We start from the raw sequence: 23,914 nt of genomic DNA, 5'->3' as shown, positions 1-23,914 counted from the left end.
TGGATGTGGTGTACTTGGATTTTCAGAAGGCCTTTGACAAGGTGACACATGTGGCTGCTTAGCAAGATAAGAGCCCATGGAGTTACAGGGGAGTTACTAACATGGGTGGAGCATTGGCTGATTGGCAGAAAATAGAGAGTGGGAATAAAGGGATCCTATTCTGGCTGGCTGCTGGTTACCAGTGGAATTCCACAGGGGTCAGTGTTAGGATTGCTGCTTTTTATGATGTATGTCAGTGATTTGGACTATAGGATTAATAGATTTGCGCCTAAATTTGCCGATGATACAAAGATAGGTGGAGGAATGGATAGTGTTGAGGAAACAGAGAGCCCGCAGAGAGGTTTTAGATAGTTTAGGGAAATGGTCAAAGAAGTGGCAAATGAAATACAATGTTGGAAAGTGTATGGTGATGCACTTTGGTGGAAGAAGTAAACGGGCAGACTATCACTTAGCTAGGGAGAGAATTTAAAGTGCAGAGATGCAAAGGGACTTGGGAGTCCTTGTGCAGGATATCCTGAAGGTTAACCTCCAGGTTGAGTTGGTGATGAAGAAGGAGAATGTAATGTTGGCATTCTTTTCTAGAGGTATAGAATATAAGAGCAGGGATGTGATGTTGAGGCTGTATAGGGCACTCATGAGACCACACTTGGAGTATTCGACAATTAGGAGAGACAGGCAAGAAGGAAAAGGAGGTGGGGTGGCTATGTTAATAAAGCAAGAAATCACTGCAATAAAGCGAAATGATATTGGCTCAAAGGATCAGGATAACGAAACAATTTGGGTAGAAATAATGAATAGTAAAGGGAAAAAAGCAGTGGTGGGAGTAGTCTATAGGCCTCCAAACAGCTGTAACTCAGTTGGTCGGAGCATAAATCAGGAAATAGTTGAGGCTTGTAATAAGGGAACAGCTATAGTTATGGGGAATTTTAACTTTCATATTGACTGGACTAATCAAGTCGGACACGGCAGCCTTGAAGAAGAGTTTATTGAGTGTATTCGGGATGGGTTCCTTGAACAATACATTACTGAGCCGACAAGGGGGCAAGCAGTCTTAGATCTGGTCCTGTGTAATGAGACAGGACTAATAAAAAATGTCCTAGTAAAGGATCCCCTTGGAATGAGTGACCATAACATGGTTGAATTCCATATTCAATTAGAGGATGAGCGGGTTGGATCTCAAACAAGCGTACTGAGCTTAAATAAAGGAGACTATGAAGGTATGAGAGCGGAATTGCTTAAGATGGACTGGGAAAATAGATTAAAGAGTAGATCGGTACTTGATCAGTGGTGTATATTTAAGGAGTTATTTTACAACTAACAAGAAAAATATATTCCACTGAAGAAAAAAGGGTGTAAAAGAAAAAAATAGCTATCCATAGCTAAGTAAAGAAATAAAGCAAAGTATGCGACTAAAAAGAAAGTTATATAAGGTAGCTAAATCTAGTGGGAAGATTGAAGATCGAGAAGCTTTTAAAGATCAGCAGCAAATAACAAAAAGATTGATTAAGAAGGGGAAGATAGATTATGAAAGTAAATTGGCGAAAAACATAAAAGCAGATAGTAAGAGTTTTTATAGTTACATAAAAAGAAAAAGGGTGGCTAAAGTAAATGTTGGTCCCCTAGAAGATGAGACCGGGAAATTAATGGCAGGGGACGTGGAGGTGGCGGAAACGCTTAACAAATATTTTGTATCAGTTTTTACAGTAGAGGACACTCAAAATATCCCAACACTGGATAAACAGGGGGCCCTAGAGGGAGAGAAGCTAACTACGATTCAAATCACCAAGGAAATGGTACTTGATAAATTAATGGGACTGAAGGTGAATAAATCCCCTGGACCGGATGGCTTGCATCCTAGGGTCTTAAGGGAAGTGGCGGTCGGGATTGTGGATGCATTAGTGATAATTTTTCAAAACTCGCTGGACTCGGCAATGGTCCCGGCACATTGGAAAAATGCTAATGTAACACCTTTATTTAAAAAGGGCAATAGACAGAAGGCTGGGAATTATAGGCCAGTTAGCCTAACATCTGTGTTTGGCAAAATGTTGGAATCGATAATTAAGGAAACAGTAACAGGGCATTTGGATAAACATAGCTTAATAGGACAAAGTCAGCATGGCTTTACAAAAGGGAAGTCATGTTTGACAAATTTGTTGGAGTTCTTTGAGGACATAACATATCGGGTAGATAAAGGGGAACCAGTGGATGTGGTGTATTTGGACTTCCAAAAGGCATTTGACAAGGTGCCACTCCAAAGATTATTACTTAAAGTAAAAAATCATGGCATTGGGGATAATATTCTGGCATGGGTGGAGAACTGGCTTTCTAACAGAAAACAGAGAGTTGGGATAAATGGTTTATTCTCAGACTGGCAGTTGGTGACCAGTGGTGTTCCGCAGGGGTAACAGCCACGGATAACTATTTTTTCTTTTACACCCTTTTTTCTTCAGTGGAATATATTTTTCTTGTTAGTTGGGACCCCAACTCTTTACAATCTATATTAATGATTTGGAGAAAGGGACTAAGTGCAACGTATCGAAGTTTGCTGATGACACAAAGATGGGAGGGAGTGTAATGAGTGCGGAGGACATTGAAACCCTGCAGGGGGACATAGATAGGCTGAGCGATTGGGCAGATATTTGGCAGATGAAATATAATACTGACCAGTGTGAGGTCTTGCACTTTGGCAGGAAAAATAATAGAGCAAGTTATTATCTAAATGGAGAGAAACTGGAAAGTGCTTCTGTGCAAAGGGACCTGGGGGTCCTGGTGCAGGAAACACAAAAAGTTAGTATGCAAGTGCAGCAGGTAGTCAAGAAGGCCAATGGAATGCTGGCTTTTATTGCTGGGGTATGGAGTATAAGAACAGGGAGGTCTTACTGCAGTTGTACCGGGTATTGGTGAGACCACGCCTGGAGTACTGCGTGCAGTTCTGGTGTCCATATTTAAGAAAGGACATACTGGCTCTCGAGGCAGTGCAGAGAAGGTTCACTAGATTAATTCCGGGTATGGGTGGGTTGATGTATGATGAGAGGTTGAGTAGATTGGGACTCTACTCATTGGAGTTCCAAAGAATGAGAGGCGATCTTATTGAAACATAAGATTGTGAAGGGGCTTGATCGGGTGGATGCGGGGAGAATGTTCCCAATGATGGGTGAAACTAGGACCAGGGGGCATAATCTTAAAATAAGGGGATGCCATTCAAGGACTGAGATGAGGAGAAATTTCTTCACTCAGAGGGTAGTGGGGCTGTGGTATTTACTGCCCCAGAGAGCTGTGGAAGCTACTACACTTAATAAATTCAAAACGGAGATAGACATTTTCCTGGATAAAAATGGCATTAGGGGATATGGTGAGCGAGCAGGTAAGTGGACATGAGGCTAGGTTTAGATCAGCCATGTGATCTCCTGGACCAGTTTTTGATAGCCTGGATGGAGAGGAATTTTCTAGATTTTTTCTCCTCAATTGGCAAATCGTTTTTTTTTCCCCGGGTGATCACATGGGTTTGGGTGGGATGAATAATAAAATAAAATGAGCGGCATGGTGCCCTGTTGGTTGGCACTGTTGCCTTGTGGGATTCGGTGAAAACTAGAGTTAAGATTGGATCAGCCATGATCTTGTTGAATGGCGGAGCAGGCTTGATGGGCCGATTGGCCTACTCCTGCTCCTATTTCTTATGTTCTTATTGTGTGAAGTTTTGGGCTCCTTACTTTAGAAAGGATACACTGACATTGGAGAGGGTTCAGAGAAGATTCACGAGAATGATTCCAGGAATGAAAGGGTTACCGTATGAGGAATGTCTGGCAGCTCTTGGGCTGTATTCCCTGGAGTTCAGGAGAATGATGGGGGATCTCATAATAACATTCCAAATGTTAAAAGGTCTGACCAGATTAGATATGGCAAAGATATTTCCCATGGTAGGACAAGAGGGTACGTCTTCAGGATTGAAGGACGTCCATTTAGAATAGAGATGTGGAGAAATTACTTTAGTCAGAGGGTGGTCAATCTGAGGGATTTGTTGCCACGAGTTGCTGCAGAGGTCAAGTCATTGGGTTCATTTAAGGGAGACATAGATAGGTTCTTGATTAGCCAGGGCATCAAAGGGTATGGGGAAAAGGCAGGGCAGTTGGGATGACTGGAAGAATTGGATCAGCCCATGATTGAATGGTGGATCAGACTCAATGGGATGAATGGCCTACTTCCGCTCCTATATCTTATGGTCTTTTGGAGCCTGATTGAATTCTTTGAGGATGTAACAAAACACATTGATGAAGGTAGAGCAGTGGATGTAGTGTATATGGATTTCAGTAAGGCATTTGATAAGGTTCCCCATGCGAGGCTCATTCAGAAAGTAATGAGGCATGAAATCCAAGGAGACCTTGCTTTGTGGATCCAGAATTGGCTTGCCCACAGAAGGCAAAGGGTGGTTGTGGATGGTTCACATTCTGAATAGTGACCAGTAGTGTTCCACAGGGATCTGTTTTGGGACCCCTTCTGTTTGTGATTTTTATAAATGACCTGGATGAAGAAGCAGAAGGGTGGATTAGTGAGTTTGCTGATGATACAAAGGTTTGGGGTATTGTGGATATACTGGAGTGTTGTCATATGTTACAGTGGGACATCAATAGGATGCAGAACTGGGCTGAGAAGTGGCAGATGGAGTTCAACCCAGTTAAGTGTGAAGTGGTTCATTTTGGTAGGTCAAACTTGAAGACAGATTATAATATTAATGGTAAGACTCTTGGCAGTGTGGAGGATCAGAGAGATCTTGGGGTTCATGTCCATAGGACACTCAAAGCTGCTGCACAGGTTGACAGTGTTGTTAAGAAGGTCGCCTTCATCAACCATAGGATTGAGTTCAAAAGCTGTGAGGTAATGTAACAGCTATATAAGACCTTAGTTAGACCCCATTTGGAGTTCTGTGTGCAGTTCTGGTGACCTAATTACAGGAAGAATGTTGGATACTATAGAAAGGGTGCAGAGGAGATTTACAAGGATTTGGCCTGAATTGGAGAGCATGCCTTATGAGAATAGGTTGAGTGAACTTGGCCTTTTCTCCTTGGAGCGACAGAAGATGAGAGGTGACCTGATAGAGGTGTACAAGATAATGAGAGGCATTGATCATATGAATAGTCAAGAGGCTTTTTCCCAGGGCTGAAATGACTAATATGAGGGGCATAGTTTTAAGGTGATTGGAAAGTAGGTACGGGGGGGGGGGGGGGGGGTGTCAGAAGTATTTCATGCAGAGAGTGGTGGGTGCATGGAATGCATTGCCAGTGACAATGGTAGAGATACAAAAGGGTCTTTTAAGGTTCTTTTAAGGGTCTTAGGTACATCGGGCTTAGAAAAATAGAGGGCTATGTAGTAGGGAAATTCTAGGCAGTTTCTAGAGTAGGTTACATGGTTGGCACAACATTGTGGGCTGAAGGGCCTGTAATGTGCTGTAGATTTCTTATATTTTAAATCAACATAATATAAATAACATTAAGAACCAAACATAAACTTGAGAACCAGCCTGAGGCCATAATGGAATTAGGGATCACATCAATAAAAGTAAACGGATTTTTCTAATGATCTCTTTTCTCTAATTGAATAAGTTTTATTTGAAATGCGGGTTTCACTTTTTAGAGGGTGGATGATATTGGAGTGCAGGATGCGGGTCAGATGTGTAGGATCTGGCCAGCCAGCAGTTCATTGGGTTTGGAGAGCCCTACATTCCTGGATGGGGTATGCAGATTAGTGGATGTCTAGAAGTTGGGCATGCTGGGTGGAGGGCAGCAATAGTGGATTTTGAAACCTTAGTTAATTCTTTCCTGCAGAGATTCATGTTGGTGCTGCAAGATTAAGACTTTGCTAACCTGGGATTGTCATAAAATGGGTGTTTGAGGAAAATCTGAATCAGACAACACACACAAAATGTCAGGACGAAGGGTCTCGGCCTGAAGCATCGACAGTGCTTCTCCTTATAGATGTTGCCTGGCCTGCTGTGTTCCACCAGCATCTTGTGTGTGTTGTTTGAATTTCCAGCATCTGCAGATTTCCTCGTGTTTGCACTTTAAAATCTGAATCAGACTCACTTTATTGCCAGTATGTGAAACATAGCAGAATTAATTGTGGTTCAGTGCCAAGCATAAAACACGGGACCATATCATAACAGACAACACAATAGCAGCCAACAGTTTACAAGACAATTAGTGCCAACAGCCATGAGCAATCAACAATTAGAATGATCATGCATGCAAATGCCAATGATCAAACTTAAATAAATGTGAATATATGAACAGATTAAATAATTATAAAACAGACCAAGGAGAGCAGGAAAGATCATTTAACATATGTTGTGCAGATATAGTTAGAATATTGCACCTGTGTGAGTTTTGCTGAGAACCTGGAGTACTACAGGAAAGAAACTTAGGAGATGACGTTTAGTTTGACGGACTTGTAGCGTTTCCCTGGTAGCAATTTGATGAATAGGTGACTGCTAGAGTGGGTGGAGTTAGGAGGAAATTTTTGGAAAATGCGGCCCAATTTACCCACAGATTGAAACTGGAGGGAAGATTGGAATGGGAGAGAAAGGCTTGATGCTTTGGCCTTGGGCATGGGAAGGTGGCTGGAGATTAGTGTCTGGTTGTTGAGTGGGGAATGGAGATCAGAGTCTGGTCAGAGAAGCGGGCCAGTGACTGGAAATAGATGTTTAGGTGATGGGGTGCAAGACAGAAATCTTGGTCTAGAGAACAGGGCTGAGAGGAACTTGTCAGAACAAGTGTAAAGGCTTGAAAGGAACACACAAGTTAAAAATTATGGGAGACATTTCTGAATTGGGTTAGGTCAGGCGTTGCGCTAAGACCTGCTCCCATTAAATACTGCTGCTGCAGGTCAAGCAATTCAAGTAAAGTCAAGTCAAGTCATTTTTATTGTCATTTCGACCATAACTGCTGGTACAGTACATAGTAAAAATGAGCCAACATTTTTCAGGACCATGGTGTTACATGACACAGTACAAAAAGCCAGACTGAACTATGTAAAAAACAACACAGAGAGAAAAACAAACAATGACACTGGACTACACACTTACCCAGGACTGCATAAAGTGCCCAAAACAGTGCAGGCATTACGATAAATAAACAGGACAATAGGGCAGTAAGGTGTCAATCTAGGCTTTGGGTATTGAGGAGACTGATAGCTTGAGGGAAGAAACTGTTACATAGTCTGGTTCTACGATTGTGTAGTTCTATAAAAGCATTGGTCCACAAGTGGGCAGTCTGATCCATTTTTCCCGGCAGTGCGCCAAATGACATCTTTGGCATAAAAGCGGTTTAAGGCCTGAGGTGCCTGGTTGAATTTCCGCAGTACTGTATTTCAACCTGGAATATATTGCAATTTGGGTTCCGCTTTGGTAATGGTAGTTTGGAAAAAAGCAGTATTTGGAGGATGGGATTTCCAGGGTGCCGTGTTTACAGTTACCTGACGCAGATGTAGTAATTATATATTCTAAAATTCTGGCACACAGAAATAAGGGCCAATGTGCCATTTGACCTTATGATTAATTGCAGTTTCTCTCCATTTAGGTAACTGCCTTTTGATTCTACTTACCAGTGCATCAGCTCACAGTTTCTAACATTAAACTCCATTTGCCAGGTTATTTTGTCTCAAGCTGTCTCTGTACAGTTGCAGAATTCAAAAATTCCCACTGAAGCAAGCCCTGTGACCTGTTTTCATGACGTAGGCAAATTCAGATACCTCGTACACTGGTCCTTAATGGCCTAGAGGCCATTAATGACATAGATAGTTAATAATTGAGGGCCAATGACTAATCCTTGGGGTGCTCCATCAGTTACTAACTCACAAGTATGACATACTTAGAACAGCTGTATAGGAGAAACTGGTCAGTATGACCTACTGTGAAGAGAAAAATGTGTAGCCTGCCTAGACTTTTTTGTGTACTGCTAACAGACAGTACACTGATCAGGTTTGTCCAGTGTGATCATTTTACATATAGTACAAGGAGATCAATTAATGTTCCCTCAGAATTTCTATCATCATTATTGGATTAAAGGTATTGTCTTTCCTGCTTTTTGACTGATGCTGAAATTATAAGATTATAAGGCATAGGAGCTGAATTAGGCCATTCAATCTATAAAGTTTGCTGTGCCATTCCATCATGGTTGATTTATTTTCCCTCTCAAACCCATTGTCTTGCCTTCTTCCGATAGGTATCTTTTGAAGTGCTGACTTATCAAGAACCTATCAACTTCTCCTTTAAATATGCCCAGTGTTTTGACCTCCATAGCCATCCATTTCAATGAATTACACGGATTCATCACCCTCTGGCTGAAGAAATTCTTCCTCATCTCTGTTGTAATGGAGATGTATTTTGAGGTGGTGCTCTCTGGTCCTAGATAGTTCCACTAATGGAAACGTCCTCTCCACCTCCACTCTATATAGGCCTCTCATCATTCAATTGGTTTCAGTGAGAACCTTCTCATTCTTCGAAACTCCAGTGTGTAGTCCAAGAGCATTCAAGTGCTCCTCATATGTTAACCCATTCATACCCGTTCATTGTTGGGATCACTCTCTAAAGTCACTATTTTGTTTGATGTTTTTAATCTTCTTATTTACAGCATGTACAGTATATGCTGGCATAGACCCTTTTGTGTATTTTATAGAAAAATTTTGATCAGTTAAAAAAATAAAATTAATTAAAACAAAATTGTTCATTTAAAATAATTTCAATTATGTTAGTTGAGGTTCTGAGTAATTTCAATTTTAACTCCTTGGAGATTAGTATGTTGAGATTTTAATGTCTTCTGAAATATAGTTATAAGTCCTTAGGGTAGTTAACTGTGTCTTATATTCTGGCTTTATTTTCTAGGCCCAGACAGAGTCATCGATGTTGTCGATGTCACTAAACAGAAGACCTGCAAGTTAACCATAAAGGAGTTTGTCGACTACTACTATAGTGCAAACCGGAAGAGAGTTCTTAATGTGATTAATTTTGAGTTTTCAGATACCAAGTATGTTTGTTAAACTTAATATTTCTTTATAATTTCTCCATGATGGCACTAATATTTTAAATCTTTCACAAAAATGACTAAAATTTACAAGGGAACAAGATACATTGCTGCTGAAATATTATTTTGAATGATTAACATTGAAGCATCATTGCTTAGAAACTTACCCCTGACTTTTAGTATTAAAGACATGATAATTTCATCGCATTAAACTTTGTCCTCAAAATGAATCTCGCAGACAAAAAGAAACATGATACTATCACCATAAGTTATTTACTAATTGCTTTGAAGAAATGCTTCATAGTCAAGCTCTTCTGGGGGAAAAAATAACAATGTGTGGCGACCCATTTCCTGGCACATCCGAACCGACTCACAATTAGATAGCCTACGGGGGTTTGCAAGCACAGAGCTTTGGAGCCTCTGCGCCACGGGGGGCAGGTTGAGGGAGGCTTAAAAGTGAGGCTGAAGATTTCGAATAAAGTTTTTTTCCTTCGACTGCAGTTACCGACTCCGTGTCGTAATTTTAGCGCTGCGTGTAGCACACCGCTACAAATGTGCCACTCATTATTGGTTTGAATCCGATTTTATATTCACACATTTTTCAGAGAAGTTTAATGTATGGTGCCATTTCACCAGAATTAAAAAAATAAAATTAGCCTAGAGGATTATCCATTTAGGGACAGTGGGGATTAAATGGCAAACTAAACAGTTTTCTTAGTTAGACATTTATAAATACCTTTTTTACAGAAACCAGAATTGTTTTTGTTTTCTTTGCAGAATGTCAAGTTTGGTCGAAGCTCCTGAAATTGTCAAGAAATTATCCTGGGTCGATAATTTGTGGCAAGATGATTCTCTTTTTGATAAGCCAAAAGTTACAAAATATTGCCAGATAGGTGTAAAGGACAGTTATACAGACTTCCACATAGGCTCAGGGGGATCATCAGTTTGGTATCATCTCCTACGTGTGAGTTAACTTGAATTTTTCAACATAAATAATAATTAACATTCATATTGTAGTTCTTAAGTTCTTCAATGGAAATGCTTTGTAACAGTGTACATCTGTGTACTGCATTGCACTGGGAACAACAAATAAAAATAGCTCAATGAATCATTGATGGGATCCCAGAGTCATAAAGCACAGACATGGGTTCTTCTGTCCGTAATGGATGTGCTGATCATCAAGCAGAGGAAGCAGCTGATAAGTTTTTTCACTCCTTGGAGTCTGCCTATGTGTACAGTTCTTTGCAACACATACGTAGTGCTGGGGGATCTGAAGAAGGGTCTTGGCCCGAAATGTCGATTGTTTATTTATTTCCATAGATGCTGCCTGATTTGCTGAGTTCCTCCAGCATCTTATGCCTTTGGATTTGGATTTCTAACATCTGCAGACTTTCTTGTGTTTACGTATAGCTCTTTCATGATTTCCTATAATTGTTTATGGGAAAGCTCACAGAATGACGAGTATGTATTTCCCCCATGTACCAGTCATGTTTCGTTATTTTGGAAGTGAAGTAATTTATTGTAAAAGATCGTTTTTTTCCCCCCAAGATATCTGAAGGCTAAAAAGACTACTCTATTCTAAATAAGTATGCAAAACTGTCAGGAGCTCTAGTCTGGTACGGTATTCTCAGTAGCATTTTCTTGGAAACCATTATCAAATGTTCTACTGTCTCAGGTTTTTGCTTTTTAAATCTTTCCACATATTTTCTCTCTTTTAGTACATATTAGTTTATTTGAAACAATGAAAATACTTTGCAGTATTAACTGTGACATGTATTTTCCTCTCCAGGGAGAGAAAATTTTTTATTTGATTAAGTCAACCTCTGCCAACCTTGCTTTATACGAAAGGTGGAGTTCTTCATCCAATCAGAGTGAAATGTTTTTTGCTGATCAAGTAGACAAGTGCTACAAATGTACCCTGAAACAAGGGCAGAGCCTATTTATCCCATCAGGTACAATGTTTCACTTCTCCTATTTTTAAAAGAGGTATTTTTAAAGGATTGTGTGTCATGTTAAACATAATTGCTTTTATGTAAGAGTTCTAATGTTATTCGTTACTTGTGCTTTTGTGTCATTTATTTTGTAAATGTGCTAAAATGTTTGTATCTTTCCAGGAAGTGTAACCTTTGAAAGAATATTACTATGTAATTGATATGAATGGTGCAAAGTTCTTATTATATCATAGATGGATAAATTAGTATTTGGGTAGTTGATCTGAGCATGATATATTAGTTTAATTAAAAGACTTAGAGCTATTTGAATGTATACTGGTGAACTGTAATCTCTGTAATAGAAAAGTACATTTGTGCTGCAATCAAATATTTATAAACCACAAGTAACTATTTATAAATAAATATTTGTGTGATTAAAAATTAGCTTTATATAATACTGGAAGTAATTGAATAAAAATGTACATTTCAAAAGTTAAATGCAGTGTATCAACAGGAATGAGTGGACAGCAGGAAAGCAACAGGAGTTCATTACTTCACTTGTAAATTGTAATTAAAAATTAGTTGCAAGCATGTGGTTGTAATTATTAAGCTACTGCAAGGGAGAAATTTGATTTTGGTGTTTAATGCCAAATATATTCAGTAGAACTCAGTGTTAGAATGTTAATGATGTTAATTGATATTAATTAATGCCCTCATATTTATTTAGCATGTCACCAAAACAAATCGCTTATTTCTGACACTAAAATCTTACGCTTGGTATTTGACCATTTTATCCTGCAGTTGCTGAAACCATAGGTTTTGCAATGTATGTAACAGGTGTTTTACCCCTTTGCAAAGAAGGCCATATTTTCAATATTGTGTAAAAACTGAATTGTACAGAATTCTAGTTGTCTTGATAGTGCAACACAAAACATTCAAATTTGAGCTTTCAATTATATTGTAACAGATTTGCATTATTTTTAATAGGTTGGATTTATGCAACATTAACTCCTGTGGACTGCTTGGCTTTTGGAGGATACTTCCTACACAGTCTAAACATTGAAATGCAATTGAGGTATTATCGTATTTAGCGTAATTGTGGTAAAAGCACTTTTCAAGGTAGCATTTGCATTCAGGGGATATCTGTGGTTGATTGATTAAGAACAGAATTCATCCAAATGTGACTATATTCATAAACAAAACAAACCAACAAATTTAACGTAAGAAAATGGGTATATTTAAGAAAGCAAACATAGATTTTTGCATAGCAAGGGAAAAGCAAGATAGGCAATTTGAGGATAAGAGCAATGCTTGGATTTTCATGCATGCTTTGGCAAATGTGGAAGTCCCTCCTGTCATTCCTCACCTCTTGGTCTACCTAACACCTAGTGGATCATCACCCCTCCCCTTATCTTTCTTTCTTCCTTTTTATTTTACTGGTTATCTTCCCTCTTCACTGTATTATTTATATATAACTAATACATATTTTTTATATAAGTCTGTGATGGAGTAAGTTGAAATGGCTTAATGGCAGCACTTACCAGCAAAGGTGGGGGGGAGGCTGATGGGTGTGACAAAGTCCATGTTGTCCAGTCAATTAAAGTTTTTCTTTTTATTGTTACTCTGCTATGATTTTGCAACATCTTTTTTAACATTATGAGTGTAAATACTTCATCGCGTAATTGTCCAACCCTAGCATTTGATGGAGTTGGGTCAACAATGACTGAACAAGGGGATGCAAACAGAGAAAAGGCTGAGGATGTACAGTGTAATTATCTCATGATCTCACCTTAAACCCAGTCATTAGCAGATCGTTTTCTTGTTAAGACGTTTCATGCAATTCATCACATTCTTTGGGAAAGATACAAAAGGAAATGTAAGGAGGGGAGCAGAAAGGTACAGACAGAAAAGAAGGGAAACAAGTTAAACTTGTACAACCATTATCCCAAATTTGCAGTTGATCATTTTGGCTGTCATTCCATACACTGTCCTTGTGCACCCAAACACCCAATGTGCACTTGTAATGCTAATGTGACACTGTAATTTCCTTTGGGATCAATCTATCTGATTATGTAATCATTCCAAACTCCATTCTGTGATTTCATAACTTGCTACCACCTCCAGAGTTAGTGTACCTTGGCATGGAAACAGGCTCTTTGGGTCATCTAGTCCATGCTGACTTGATCTTCTGCCTAGTCTCAAATACCTGCACCTGGACAATATTTCTCTAATCCTTTCCCATCCATGTGCCTATGTAAACTTTTCTCTTCTATTTGAACCCACATCTACCACTTCCGCAGGCAGCTCCTTCCATAATTGCACTGCCCTCTGCGTGAAGAGATTTCTTCTCTGATTCTCCTTAAATATTTCACCTTTCATCCTAAACCTATTAGCAATGCTCCCTTTAAGACATGCGCTTGTCCATGTGCACGCATCTTTTGCTACCAGTGCGAAAAGGAATTTAAACAGCACACAAAAGCTTGTCACCCTCTACCTCGTTGGCATTTTAAATATATTTCACAATTGTACACACTCACATTTCCTTTTCCGGTTTCTGATGCGGGTGGTGTTGAAGAAATTATTGATTCACTATATGTTGAGTTCCAATGGCTGTGAAGCGCAAAGGAACTGCTAGTTCATCTGAAGCAGAATGGCTTAATCAAGCTGCTACATCAAAAGCTCGTGTTTGGGAATGTGGAGCTACGAGAAATATTTATATTTATGTACAATACAGAAACGGGTGTTACTTGTGTGTAACACAATGCAAAAGTTGTTGGAGAATTTTCAAGTGGGAAAAGTGGAGTGATATTTGGAAACTTGACTGTTTGAAGCATCATTTAGCAAGCAAATCACAAATGGACAGTGTGCAAAAGCTCTAGCGAGAGAATGCTTCATTACCCGCTACAGGCCTGCTACATATGTTTTGTGAGAGTGCAGATGAATGAGAGGATAAACAATCAGACCCAGAGGAGATCAAGTTTTTATTGACAGTGTTTTGCTAGCTGTTAAAATGAATAGCTCTACATGTAAAATTTAGTGTGCACATGTTGTTGTCACTGGGCAAAAAATTGCACAGCACAAGATTTTTGTGCACACTGGTCATTACAATTTAAAGAGAAAATTGCTTATGAACTCTAGTTCTTGTCTCTTGGAGTTCATTTAGACTCTTGTGACTTTTCTATATACCCACGACTATGTGGCTAGGCACAGCTCAAGTACCATTTATAAATTTGCTGACGATACAACCATTGTTGGTAGAAACTCAGGTGATGATGAGAAGGTGTACAGAAGTGAGATATGCCAACTAGTGGAGTGGTGCTGCAGCAACAACCAGGCACTCAATGTAAGTAAGACGAAAGAGCTGATTTTGGACTTCCAGAAGGATAAGACGAAGGAACACATATCAATCCTTATAGAGGGATCAGAAATGGAGAGAGTGAGCAGTTTCAAGTTCCTGTGTGTCAAGATCTCTGAGGAGCTAACTTGGTCCCAACATATCGATGCAGTTATACAGAAGGCAAGACAGCGGCTATACTTTATTTGGAGTTTGAAGAGATTTTGTATGTCAACAAATACACTCAAAAACTTCTGTAGATGTACCATGGAGAGCACTCTGACAGGCTGCATCACAGTCTGGTATGGGGGGGGGGGGCTACTGCACAGGACTGAAAGAAGCTGCAGAGGGTTGTAAATCTAGTCAGCTTCATCTTTGGTATGAGCCTACAAAATACCCAGGACGTCTTCAAGGAGCAGTGTCTCGGAAAGGCAGCGTCCATTATTAAGGACTTTCAGCACCCAGGGCATGCCCTTTTCTCAATGTTACCATCAGGTAGGAGATACAGAAGCCTGAAGGCACACACTCAGTGATTCAGGAACAGCTGCTTCTGCTCAGCCGTCTGATTCCTAAATGGACATTGAAGCTTTGGACACTACCTCACGTTTTAAAATACATAGTATTTCTGTTTTTGCATGATTTTTAACCTATTCGATATACATATACTGTACAAAGTGTACTGAACAAAATTCATTTTATCTATTTATTTATTAATACTTTTTCTTTCTTTATTTAATGTAATGCACTGAACTGCTGCTGCTAAGTTAACAAATTTAACGTCACATGCCGGTGATAATAAACCTGATTCTGATTCTTCCCTTTAGACTTTGTATTAGTACCCTATATTATTTGGATAATCAGTAATTAGTTTTCCTATACTGTATCTTTCAACTTAAGTAGTCACAAGACATGTATTTTTCACTCTTAATGCTCTCACATGCCTACATTATTTAGCATACGCCTTCTGCTTCACACCTCCTTCCTCATTCAGCAACTTATTTCATATTACACATAACTTGGGTAAATGGGCATTCCTTTGTATTTTCAATCTCAAAATGTGATACCGTATTTTAAAAGGATCGTAAATTATAGCTCAGAATTTACATACATATAGTAAAATACAGTGAATTGGGTCACATCTGGACCTGTACATTTTGATCTAATTGATTGGCTGCCCCAATTAACAGAAATTTCATGGAAAAAGTTAAAAAGGTATATTAAAAAAGACAAACTACAATTTAAATGAATAACAAATAATGTTTTTAAATCAAATGCACAACAGATCAGAACACCACCAATGCTACTACAGTACTATAAAACTGAGTATTAGTTCCTAATAGATATCCACGGAGGAATTTATCCAGTGTAAGCTGCTGTGTTCTTTTGAATGTAAATGAACAAAATCAGTGCAGACACCTAGTGCAGATAATGGCCTGCCTTCAAACAAAGATTGGATCCTCCAAATCTTCATTTTCTTTGTAACATTCAAGCTGATTGTCGGTACCTTCAAATTCTTCATAGTCTCAACTTGTTGAAGTAGTGAAATTGTTTCATTTTTGCTCCTGGCCGTTTCTGGCATCTCCAAGCCTGAATGTTTGAAACCACAGTGAGCAAAACAGTCCAGAATTATCTTATTGCTTATTACTCGCCAACTATCAATGACAAAAATCACTGTTTTTGAGCACAAACACACACAAGTGACTTTATCTAAAAATTGTTTGCACTAAGCATGGTGTAGTGTTTAACAGCACAAACACACACAAATGACTTCATCTAAAATTTTTTTGCACTAAGCATGGTATAGTGTTTAACAACCACATGACCTGCATGCAATAGACACTAGTTAGAAACTGTTCAGCAACAGTTGGGACTTCTTTTGGGGCAGGTATGATCTGTACAAAAAGGATGGGTTGTACTTGAATCCAAGGGGATTCAATGGCAGGGAGGTTTGCTAAGGCTGTTGGGGAGAGTTTAAACTAGAATTGCTGGGGGATGGGAACCAAACTGAAGAGACAGAGGAAAGGGTGGTTGGCTAACAAATAGAGAAGGCTTGTAGACAGTGTGAGAGAGAGAGGATAGGCAGGTGATAGGGAAGGGATGTACTCAGACTGATGGTTTGAGATGTGACTATCTTAATGCAAGAAGCATCATGAGCAAAGCGGATGAGCCTGGAGTGTGGATCAGTACTTGGAGCTGTGATGTTGAGGCCATTACAGAGATTTGGATGGCTCAGGGGCAGGAATGGTTACTTAGAAAGGCAGGCTTTAGATGTTTCAGAAAGTACGGAGGGAGGCAAAAGAGGTGGGGGTGTGGCACTGCTGATCAGAGGTAGTATCACAGCTGCAGAAAAGGTGGAAGTCATGGAGGGATTGTTTTACTGAGACCCTGTGAGTGAAAGTTAGGAACAGGAAAGGGTCAATAACTCTACTGGGTGTTTTTTATAGACCACCCAATAGTAACAGGGACATCGAGGAGCAGATAAGGAGACAGATTCTGGAAAGGTGTAATAATAACAGGGTTATCATGGTGAGAGATTTTAATTTCTCAAATATTGATTGGCATCTTCCTAGAGCGAGGGGTTTAGATGGGGTGGAGTGTGTTAGGTGTGTTCAGGAAGGTTTTCTGACACAGTATGTAGATAAGCCTACAAGAGGAGAGGTTGTACTTGATCTGGTATTGGGAAATGAACCTGGTCAGGTGTCAGGTCTCTCAGTGGGAGAGCATTTTGGAGATAGTGATCATAATTCTCTCTCCTTTACCATAGCATTGGAGAGGAATAGGAACAGACAAGTTAGGAAAGCGTTTAATTGGAGTAAGGGGAAATATGAAGCTATCAGGCAGGAACTTTGAAGCATAAATTGGGGACAGTTATTCTCAGGGAAATGTATGACAGAAATGTGACAAATGTTCAGGGGATACTTGCGTGACGTTCTGCATATGTACATTCCAGTGAGACAGGGAAAGGATGGTAGGGTACAGGAACTATGGCTTTTGAAAATCTAGTCAAGAAGAAAAGGAAAAACTTACGAAAGGTTCAAAAAATAGTTAATGATAGAGATCTAGAAAATTATAAGGCTAGCAGGAAAGAGCTTAAGAATAAAATTAGGAGAGCCAGAAGGGGCCATGAGAAGGCTTTGACGAGCAGGATTAAGGAAAACCCCAGGACATTTGACAAGTATGTTACAGACAAGAGGATAAGATGTAAGAGAATTGGACCAATCAAGGATGACAGTGGAAAAGTGTGTATGGAACCGGAGGAGATAGCAGAGGTACTTAATGAATACTTTGCTTCAGTATTCATTATGGAAAAGGACCTTGGCGATTGTAGGGATGACTTACAAGGGACTGAAAAGCTTGAGCATATTAACATTAAGATAGAGGATGTGATGGAGCTTTTGGAAAGCATCAAGTTGGATAAATCACCGGGACCGGATGGGATGTACCCCAGGCGAGGGGGGAGATTGCTGAGTCTCTGGCAATGATCTTTACATCATCAATGGGGACGAGGGTGGTTCCGGAGGATTGGAGGGTTGTGGATGTTGTTCCCTTATTCAAGAAGGGGAGTAGAGATAGCCCAGGAAATTATAGACCAGTGAGTCTTACTTCAGTGGTTGGTAAGTTGATGAAGAAGATCCTGTGAGGCAGGATTTATGAACATCTGGAGAGGTATAATATGATTAGGAATAGTCAGCATGGCTTTGTCAAAGGCAGGTTATGCCTTACGAGCCTGATTGAATTTTTTGAGGATGTGACTAAACACATTGATGAAGGTAGAGCAGTAAGTGTAGTGTATATGGATTTCAGCAAACCATTCAATAAGCTACCCCATGCAAGGCTTATTGAGAAAGTAAGGAGGCATGGGATCCAAGGGGACCTTGCTTTGTGGTTCCAGAATTTGTTTGCTCGCAGAAGGCAAATAGTGGTTGTAGACAGGTCATATTCTGCATGGAAGTTGGTGACCAGTGGTCTGCCTCAGGGAACTGTTCTGGGACCCCTTCTCTTCGTGATTTTTATAAGCGACCTAGATGAGGAAGTAGAGGGATGGGTTAGTAAATTTGCTGATGACACGAAGTTTGGGGGTGTTGTGGAGAGCTGTCAGAGGTTACCTCACTTGGAGTACTGTTCCCAGTTCTGGTCACCTCACTACAGGAAGGACGTGGAAACTATAGAAAGGGTGCAGAGGAGATTTTCAAGTATGTTGCCTGGATTGGGGAGCATGCCTTATGAGAATAGGTTGAGTGAACTTGGTCTTTTCTCCTTGAAGCGACAGAGGATGAGAGGTGACCTGATAGAGGTGTATAAGATGATGAGTGGTATTGATTGTGTCGATAGTCAGAGGCTTTTTCCCAGGGCTGAAATGGCTAACATAAGAGGACACAGTTTTAAGGTGCTTGGAAGTAGTTACAGAGGAGATGTCAGGGGTAAGATTTTTACTTAGAGAGTGGTGAGTGCGTGGAATGGGCTGCTGGCGACAGTGGTGGAGGCAGATACGATAGGGTCTTCCAAGAGATTCCTGGACAAGCACATGGAGCTTAGAAAAACAGAGGGCTATGGGTAACCCTAGGTAATTTCTAAAGTAAATGCATGTCTGGCACAGCATCATGGGCCAAAGGACCTGCATTGTGCTGTAGGTTTTCTATGTATCTATGTTTCAACAGTCTCCTGTTCTAACTAAGTGGCATTGTTTCTGAAATAAATGAAAGAAATACTGCTATTTTCTCCATTTGTTTTTGTTTTTTAAGAGTTGACCCAACTAAGCAGTTGCTCTGATTAAGCATGGCCCAATTAATCGGAATTGATAGTCAGTAAATATGTGTAAACACTTTGATAATCTTTCATGCAATATGATATGTTTTAGTTAATCACCATAGGTCAGTAACCCTGGAATAAATTAACACAATTCATTCATTCATTAGGTGAAAAAATCAATGAAAGATGAAGTTTTGTGTATAATCTACATGCATTTCCTGATAACTATTATTTTCACATTTAAAATGGAAACTCTTCTTGTGAACATTTACTCTGTAGTGACATTTTCCCACCTTGTTAGTCATATAAATTTGTAGATTTATGTCTTCATTTTTATGCTTGTCGTGAAGCCCATGTAAGTTACCAGTACAAAAGGAGCAAATGGTTTGTGCCCCACTGCTAAAATTGTATCCAATTAACTTCCCTGAAATTAAATTTTAAGACTGAGTACTGTACAATGCACAGCTGTATTTAGCATGTGAAAATAAAGACTAATTACTTCATTTATCTATTTAAGTTGGCATGTTTTGATAATTTTCTATAAGTAGCATAAAATCAAAGCTGACATGTATGAGGCATGCATATGTAAGTATCCCATCCCTGTTACTTGATTTTGTCACCTCTCTTCACTTAGGTCTAGAAACCCATGCAAAGTGATGAGTCAACCATGTGACACTGTTGATTGTGTTTTAAATAAAAGTTGCAGTCTACACATGGCTTTCTTTGACACAATCTTCATAACTTGTTTTAAGTTTTAATCACAATATAATATTAAAATTTACAATTAATACTAATTTTAATGTGAAGACCCAATATAACAAGTCTGTTGTAATGGAACAGCTATACACTCTGGGAAGGGGAGCACCACAGAGCAAATTTTTAAAGAATCTCTTGAGTCACGTTTTGATTATGAGAAAGCTTCTTTTCATCAGTTGACCACGAGCATGCCCCAGGAAATTTATTTGTGTGTTGACCCGAAATCCTTCAATAATAAACAGTCAATGTGGAACAGATATACTGCAGCCACATCTGAATTTTAAAATTAGTTAGTTTGAGTAATTAGCACAATTCTTAGATTTTGCAGAAATATTGATTATACAATTCAAAATGTTATTAAACTGGTTATAACTCAATCATATGATTTTATTACAGAGCCTATGAAGTAGAAAAAAGACTGAAAATTGGCAGCCTTATTAAATTTTCAAACTTTGAAGTCATATGCTGGTATGTTGGCAGATGTCTGCTTGAGACGTTCAAAGGTAATGTGATAATTGAAGCTGTATTTCCTAGCCATGTGGCATGTCAGTTTTCTCCTTCTTCAAACTGTTTATTTAATTGAATGCTGACGGCATTATTGTTTCTTTTTTGGTTTGTACTAGGTTTGCATAAATCTGGGAAGCAGCCTCCCTCTTATTTGGTGCAAGGAGCAAAAGCTCTAAATGGTGCATTCAGGTCATGGACGAAGAAACAGGTAGAAAATATTGTACTTTCCTTCAGTATGTGATATTTTGCTGGTAAAATGTGCCCAAAACAAGACAAATCTTATTAGTTAATACTTTGTGCTTACCTTGTACAAGATATACAGCCAGATGTCTTTGTGCATTTTGGTCACCTGACTAGAAGTTGTCCTTTTTTTTAGGACTCCTACTCAGGCTGCCTCGATGAGCAAGCTCAGGAATGCCAAGGCTTCACAAAACTTAAATGAAAAGTTTAAATTTTTAAAAACTGAGAAATGGGAAAGATGTGTCCTTCTGGATTCACAATGTTCCTTCTAGCTGCTACCAATGGTTACTTTGCCTCTCCCCTGGTGTCATCCTCACCTGTTCTTGGTTGAAGCTGTTTTTAACCTAAAATTCAATGTGCCTGGTGTATAGGCTCCCCGCCTGAGGCACAGCAGGCAGTCTATGTCTTCTTTACGCTGCATACATTTGGAATACTGAGACACAAAAATTTCTGGGGGAACTCGTAGGAGTAATACTGCTCCGTTTTGAAAGTTAGTCCGTATTTTTCTACAGACTTACATCTGGTACATAGACAATCATTTATAACGTAGAAAGATAATATTTTAATTTACCTTCTGACTCAAACTAAAGAAGCAGGAGTGAAGTACAGTAGTAGACTTTTGGTCATTTGAACATGAACATTTCACAAGTTATAGACAATTATTTCCATGGCATTTTTGTCTTTGGAGTTTCCTGCAGAAAGGCCTGTTCATTAACTGCACTCAATATCTAGTTGTTACTGACCTACCGTGTCATGCTTTATTTTCCAGGTTATTGCTGATCATGAGGATGAAATTCCAGAGACCATTAAAACAGCACAACTTATTAAAGAGTTTGCCAAAGAAATACGATTAGCTGAGGTGGGTTTTATTCCATAATGTGACTACAATACTTAACTTTTTGTATTATATCCAATAAAGCTAGTAGATATTTTATTTAATTACATGTTCCCTTAAGATTATTTTTAAATATATTTAAAGAACTTTCTCATTTAAGAAGGCTAGTGTTATTAGAAACCTATTAATCAAAATGAAAGGCATTTTGCAGAAAATTTATTTTTCCCACGATGTGGCTTTGCAAATCCAAGTTAATTTTAGTTACATCCATAACGTATACTCTGAGGTGGCAGTATTTCATGGGAACTTAATATTGTACAGTAAATAATGTTTTTTAAGGTGTAGCTTATAGCTAGCACAAAATGGTTAAAAATATTCTTTTTAAAAAATTGGACAAAATGAAAACTTGAATGAACATCGAGTATTGTTGATCATCAGTGATGTCATTCTCTTAGTACATTATTATCTGGAAGATTGAGACTGAGGATGTTTTCTGCAGCATCACTGGAACACCTAGATGTCCTTGCACTTCTAGATGCATACATGACAATGTACAGGGATGAGATATTTCAGTTGGCAAAAAAAGTAGGTGGAGCCTTGGTAAATATTCTAACAGTGTGTTATGAAATGTCTCTGTATTTTCAGACTATATTTTGCATGGTATTATAATAATGTCATTTCAACCATACAGTCAATGCACTTATGTTTTCTATGCGGTAGTGTAACTTTACATGGAAATCTCTTCTCTACACAATACATAACCATTCTACTTAGCTTACTGCTTCTGATTAGGATGATAAACCCTTTGTGGTGGTTGGATACAGAGGTCTTGTTGCACACTTGTTCCCCCAGTCTGGAACGTCTAATGATTGAGTGCCGACTGCTCCACTTACCAAGAGAGTTCTCCTTCATGTTCTTGACTGCAGTTTACATACTGCCAAACGCCGATGTTTAAGCAGGCACTTGATGTATTGAGTAGTGTGAGTAGCAACAAGAAGCAGCCTACCCACCTGCCTTTGAAATCATTGTTGGGGTCTTCAATCAGTCTTGTGTGCCCAGTTATCATCAATACATCATCTACAGCACCAGGGGTCCCAACACACCCGATCACTGCTGTACTACTACTAGGAATGCCTGCTATTCCATGCTTAGACCGTATTTAATGAAATCTGATCACTTGTCTGTCCTCCTCCTAAGTGCATACGGTCAGATGCTAAGGAGAGGCTCCAGAAATGAGGGCAGTAAAGATGTAGTTGCCATGGGATTGCTTTGAGTCAGTGGACTAGGCCGTGCTCAAAGGCTTATCAAAGGATCTGAAACAGTACACCATGGTTGTCTTGGATTTTATAAAAACAGTCATAGACTGCTTGTGTGTCCCTACAAAATCATTCAGAGTTTTCCCCAGCCAGGATCCCCGGATGTACCATGAGATCCGCAGGCTGCTGAGGACCAAATCATTGGTGTTCAGGTCGGGCAAGCAAGCAAGATACAAAAGGTCCATATGTGATCTCTGGAAAGCTGACTCATATGTGAAATGGCAATTTCAGACCAAACTTGAATCACTAGCTGTGGCAGGGCTTGAATGCTATCACCTCCTACAAAGTGAAACCAAGCAACATATGTGACAACAAGGCTTCCCTCCCAGATGAGCTAAATTACTTTGATGCTCATTTTGACATGAAAACATGGAGGCACCTTCACAAACTCCAACAGCACCCTATGACCCTGTGATTTCGGTGTCTGAGGCTGATGTGAGAGATTCCTTCATGAGGATGAACCCATGAAAAGCACCTGGCCCTGACAGGTTATTTGGCCGAGTACTAAAGACCAATGCTGATCAGCTGGCTGGAGTGTTCACTGATATCTTTAACCTCTCACATTGGCAGTCTGAGGTAGCCACCTGCTTTAAGCAGGCCTCAATTATACTGGTGCCTAACAAGTATACGGTAACCTGCCTCAATGACTATCATCCAGTAGCACTTACGTCTGCAGTGATGAAGTATTTAGAGAGGCTGGTGATGAAACACATCTACTCCTGCTGAGAAGTGACTTGGATCCACTCCAATTTGCCTACTGGCAAAGTAGCTCAATAGCAGATGCCATTTTATTGGTTCTTCACTCAACTCTGGAACATCAGGACAATGAAGCTGTCTTTGTTGACTACAACTTGCCATTCAGTACTATCATCTTCTCAAAATTACTCAATAAGCTCAAGACCTTGGCCTCAATACCTCCTTGTGCAACAGAATCCAGGATCTTCTCACTTGCAGACCTCAGTCAGCTCAGAGCGACAACATCTCCCCCACAATCTCCATCAGCACAGGTGTACCACAAGGCTGTGTGCTTAGCCCCCTTCTCACGGTCTTGCTTCATACTAAAGACTGAGGCTAAGCACAGCTCCAATACAATATTTGTTTGCTGATGATAACACTCTCATTGGACAAATTAAAGGTGATGACAAATCCACTTCACTTGCCCCATCATTGAAATATTTCCATGACCTAAGGACACACTTTCAAGAATTCTTCATCTCATATTCTTGATATTAATT

The 23,914-nt window shown here is 39.4% G+C and overlaps 1 protein-coding gene across 2 annotated transcripts in view; it reads left to right on the top strand.

Annotated features, from left to right (window-relative positions):
- phf2 (PHD finger protein 2) overlaps window positions 1-23,914 on the top strand; it is a 151,942-nt gene that overhangs the window by 86,917 nt on the left and 41,111 nt on the right. For both annotated transcript variants that reach the window (XR_009506763.1, XM_059944121.1), the window contains exons 5-11: window positions 8,873-9,014; window positions 9,789-9,975; window positions 10,801-10,963; window positions 11,930-12,017; window positions 20,178-20,284; window positions 20,405-20,496; window positions 21,298-21,387. Coding sequence is in view for 1 of the 2 variants with exons in the window: in XM_059944121.1 (XP_059800104.1) it covers window positions 8,873-9,014; window positions 9,789-9,975; window positions 10,801-10,963; window positions 11,930-12,017; window positions 20,178-20,284; window positions 20,405-20,496; window positions 21,298-21,387 (869 nt within the window). In the remaining variant the exon portion in view is untranslated. The remainder of the gene's footprint in view (window positions 1-8,872; window positions 9,015-9,788; window positions 9,976-10,800; window positions 10,964-11,929; window positions 12,018-20,177; window positions 20,285-20,404; window positions 20,497-21,297; window positions 21,388-23,914) is intronic.

This window comes from Hypanus sabinus, chromosome 19 (genome assembly GCF_030144855.1).
Source record: "Hypanus sabinus isolate sHypSab1 chromosome 19, sHypSab1.hap1, whole genome shotgun sequence".
NCBI lineage: Eukaryota > Metazoa > Chordata > Chondrichthyes > Myliobatiformes > Dasyatidae > Hypanus > Hypanus sabinus.
The sequence above is the reverse complement of the archived record's forward strand: the minus strand, read 5'-3'. Positions and strand labels throughout refer to the sequence as shown.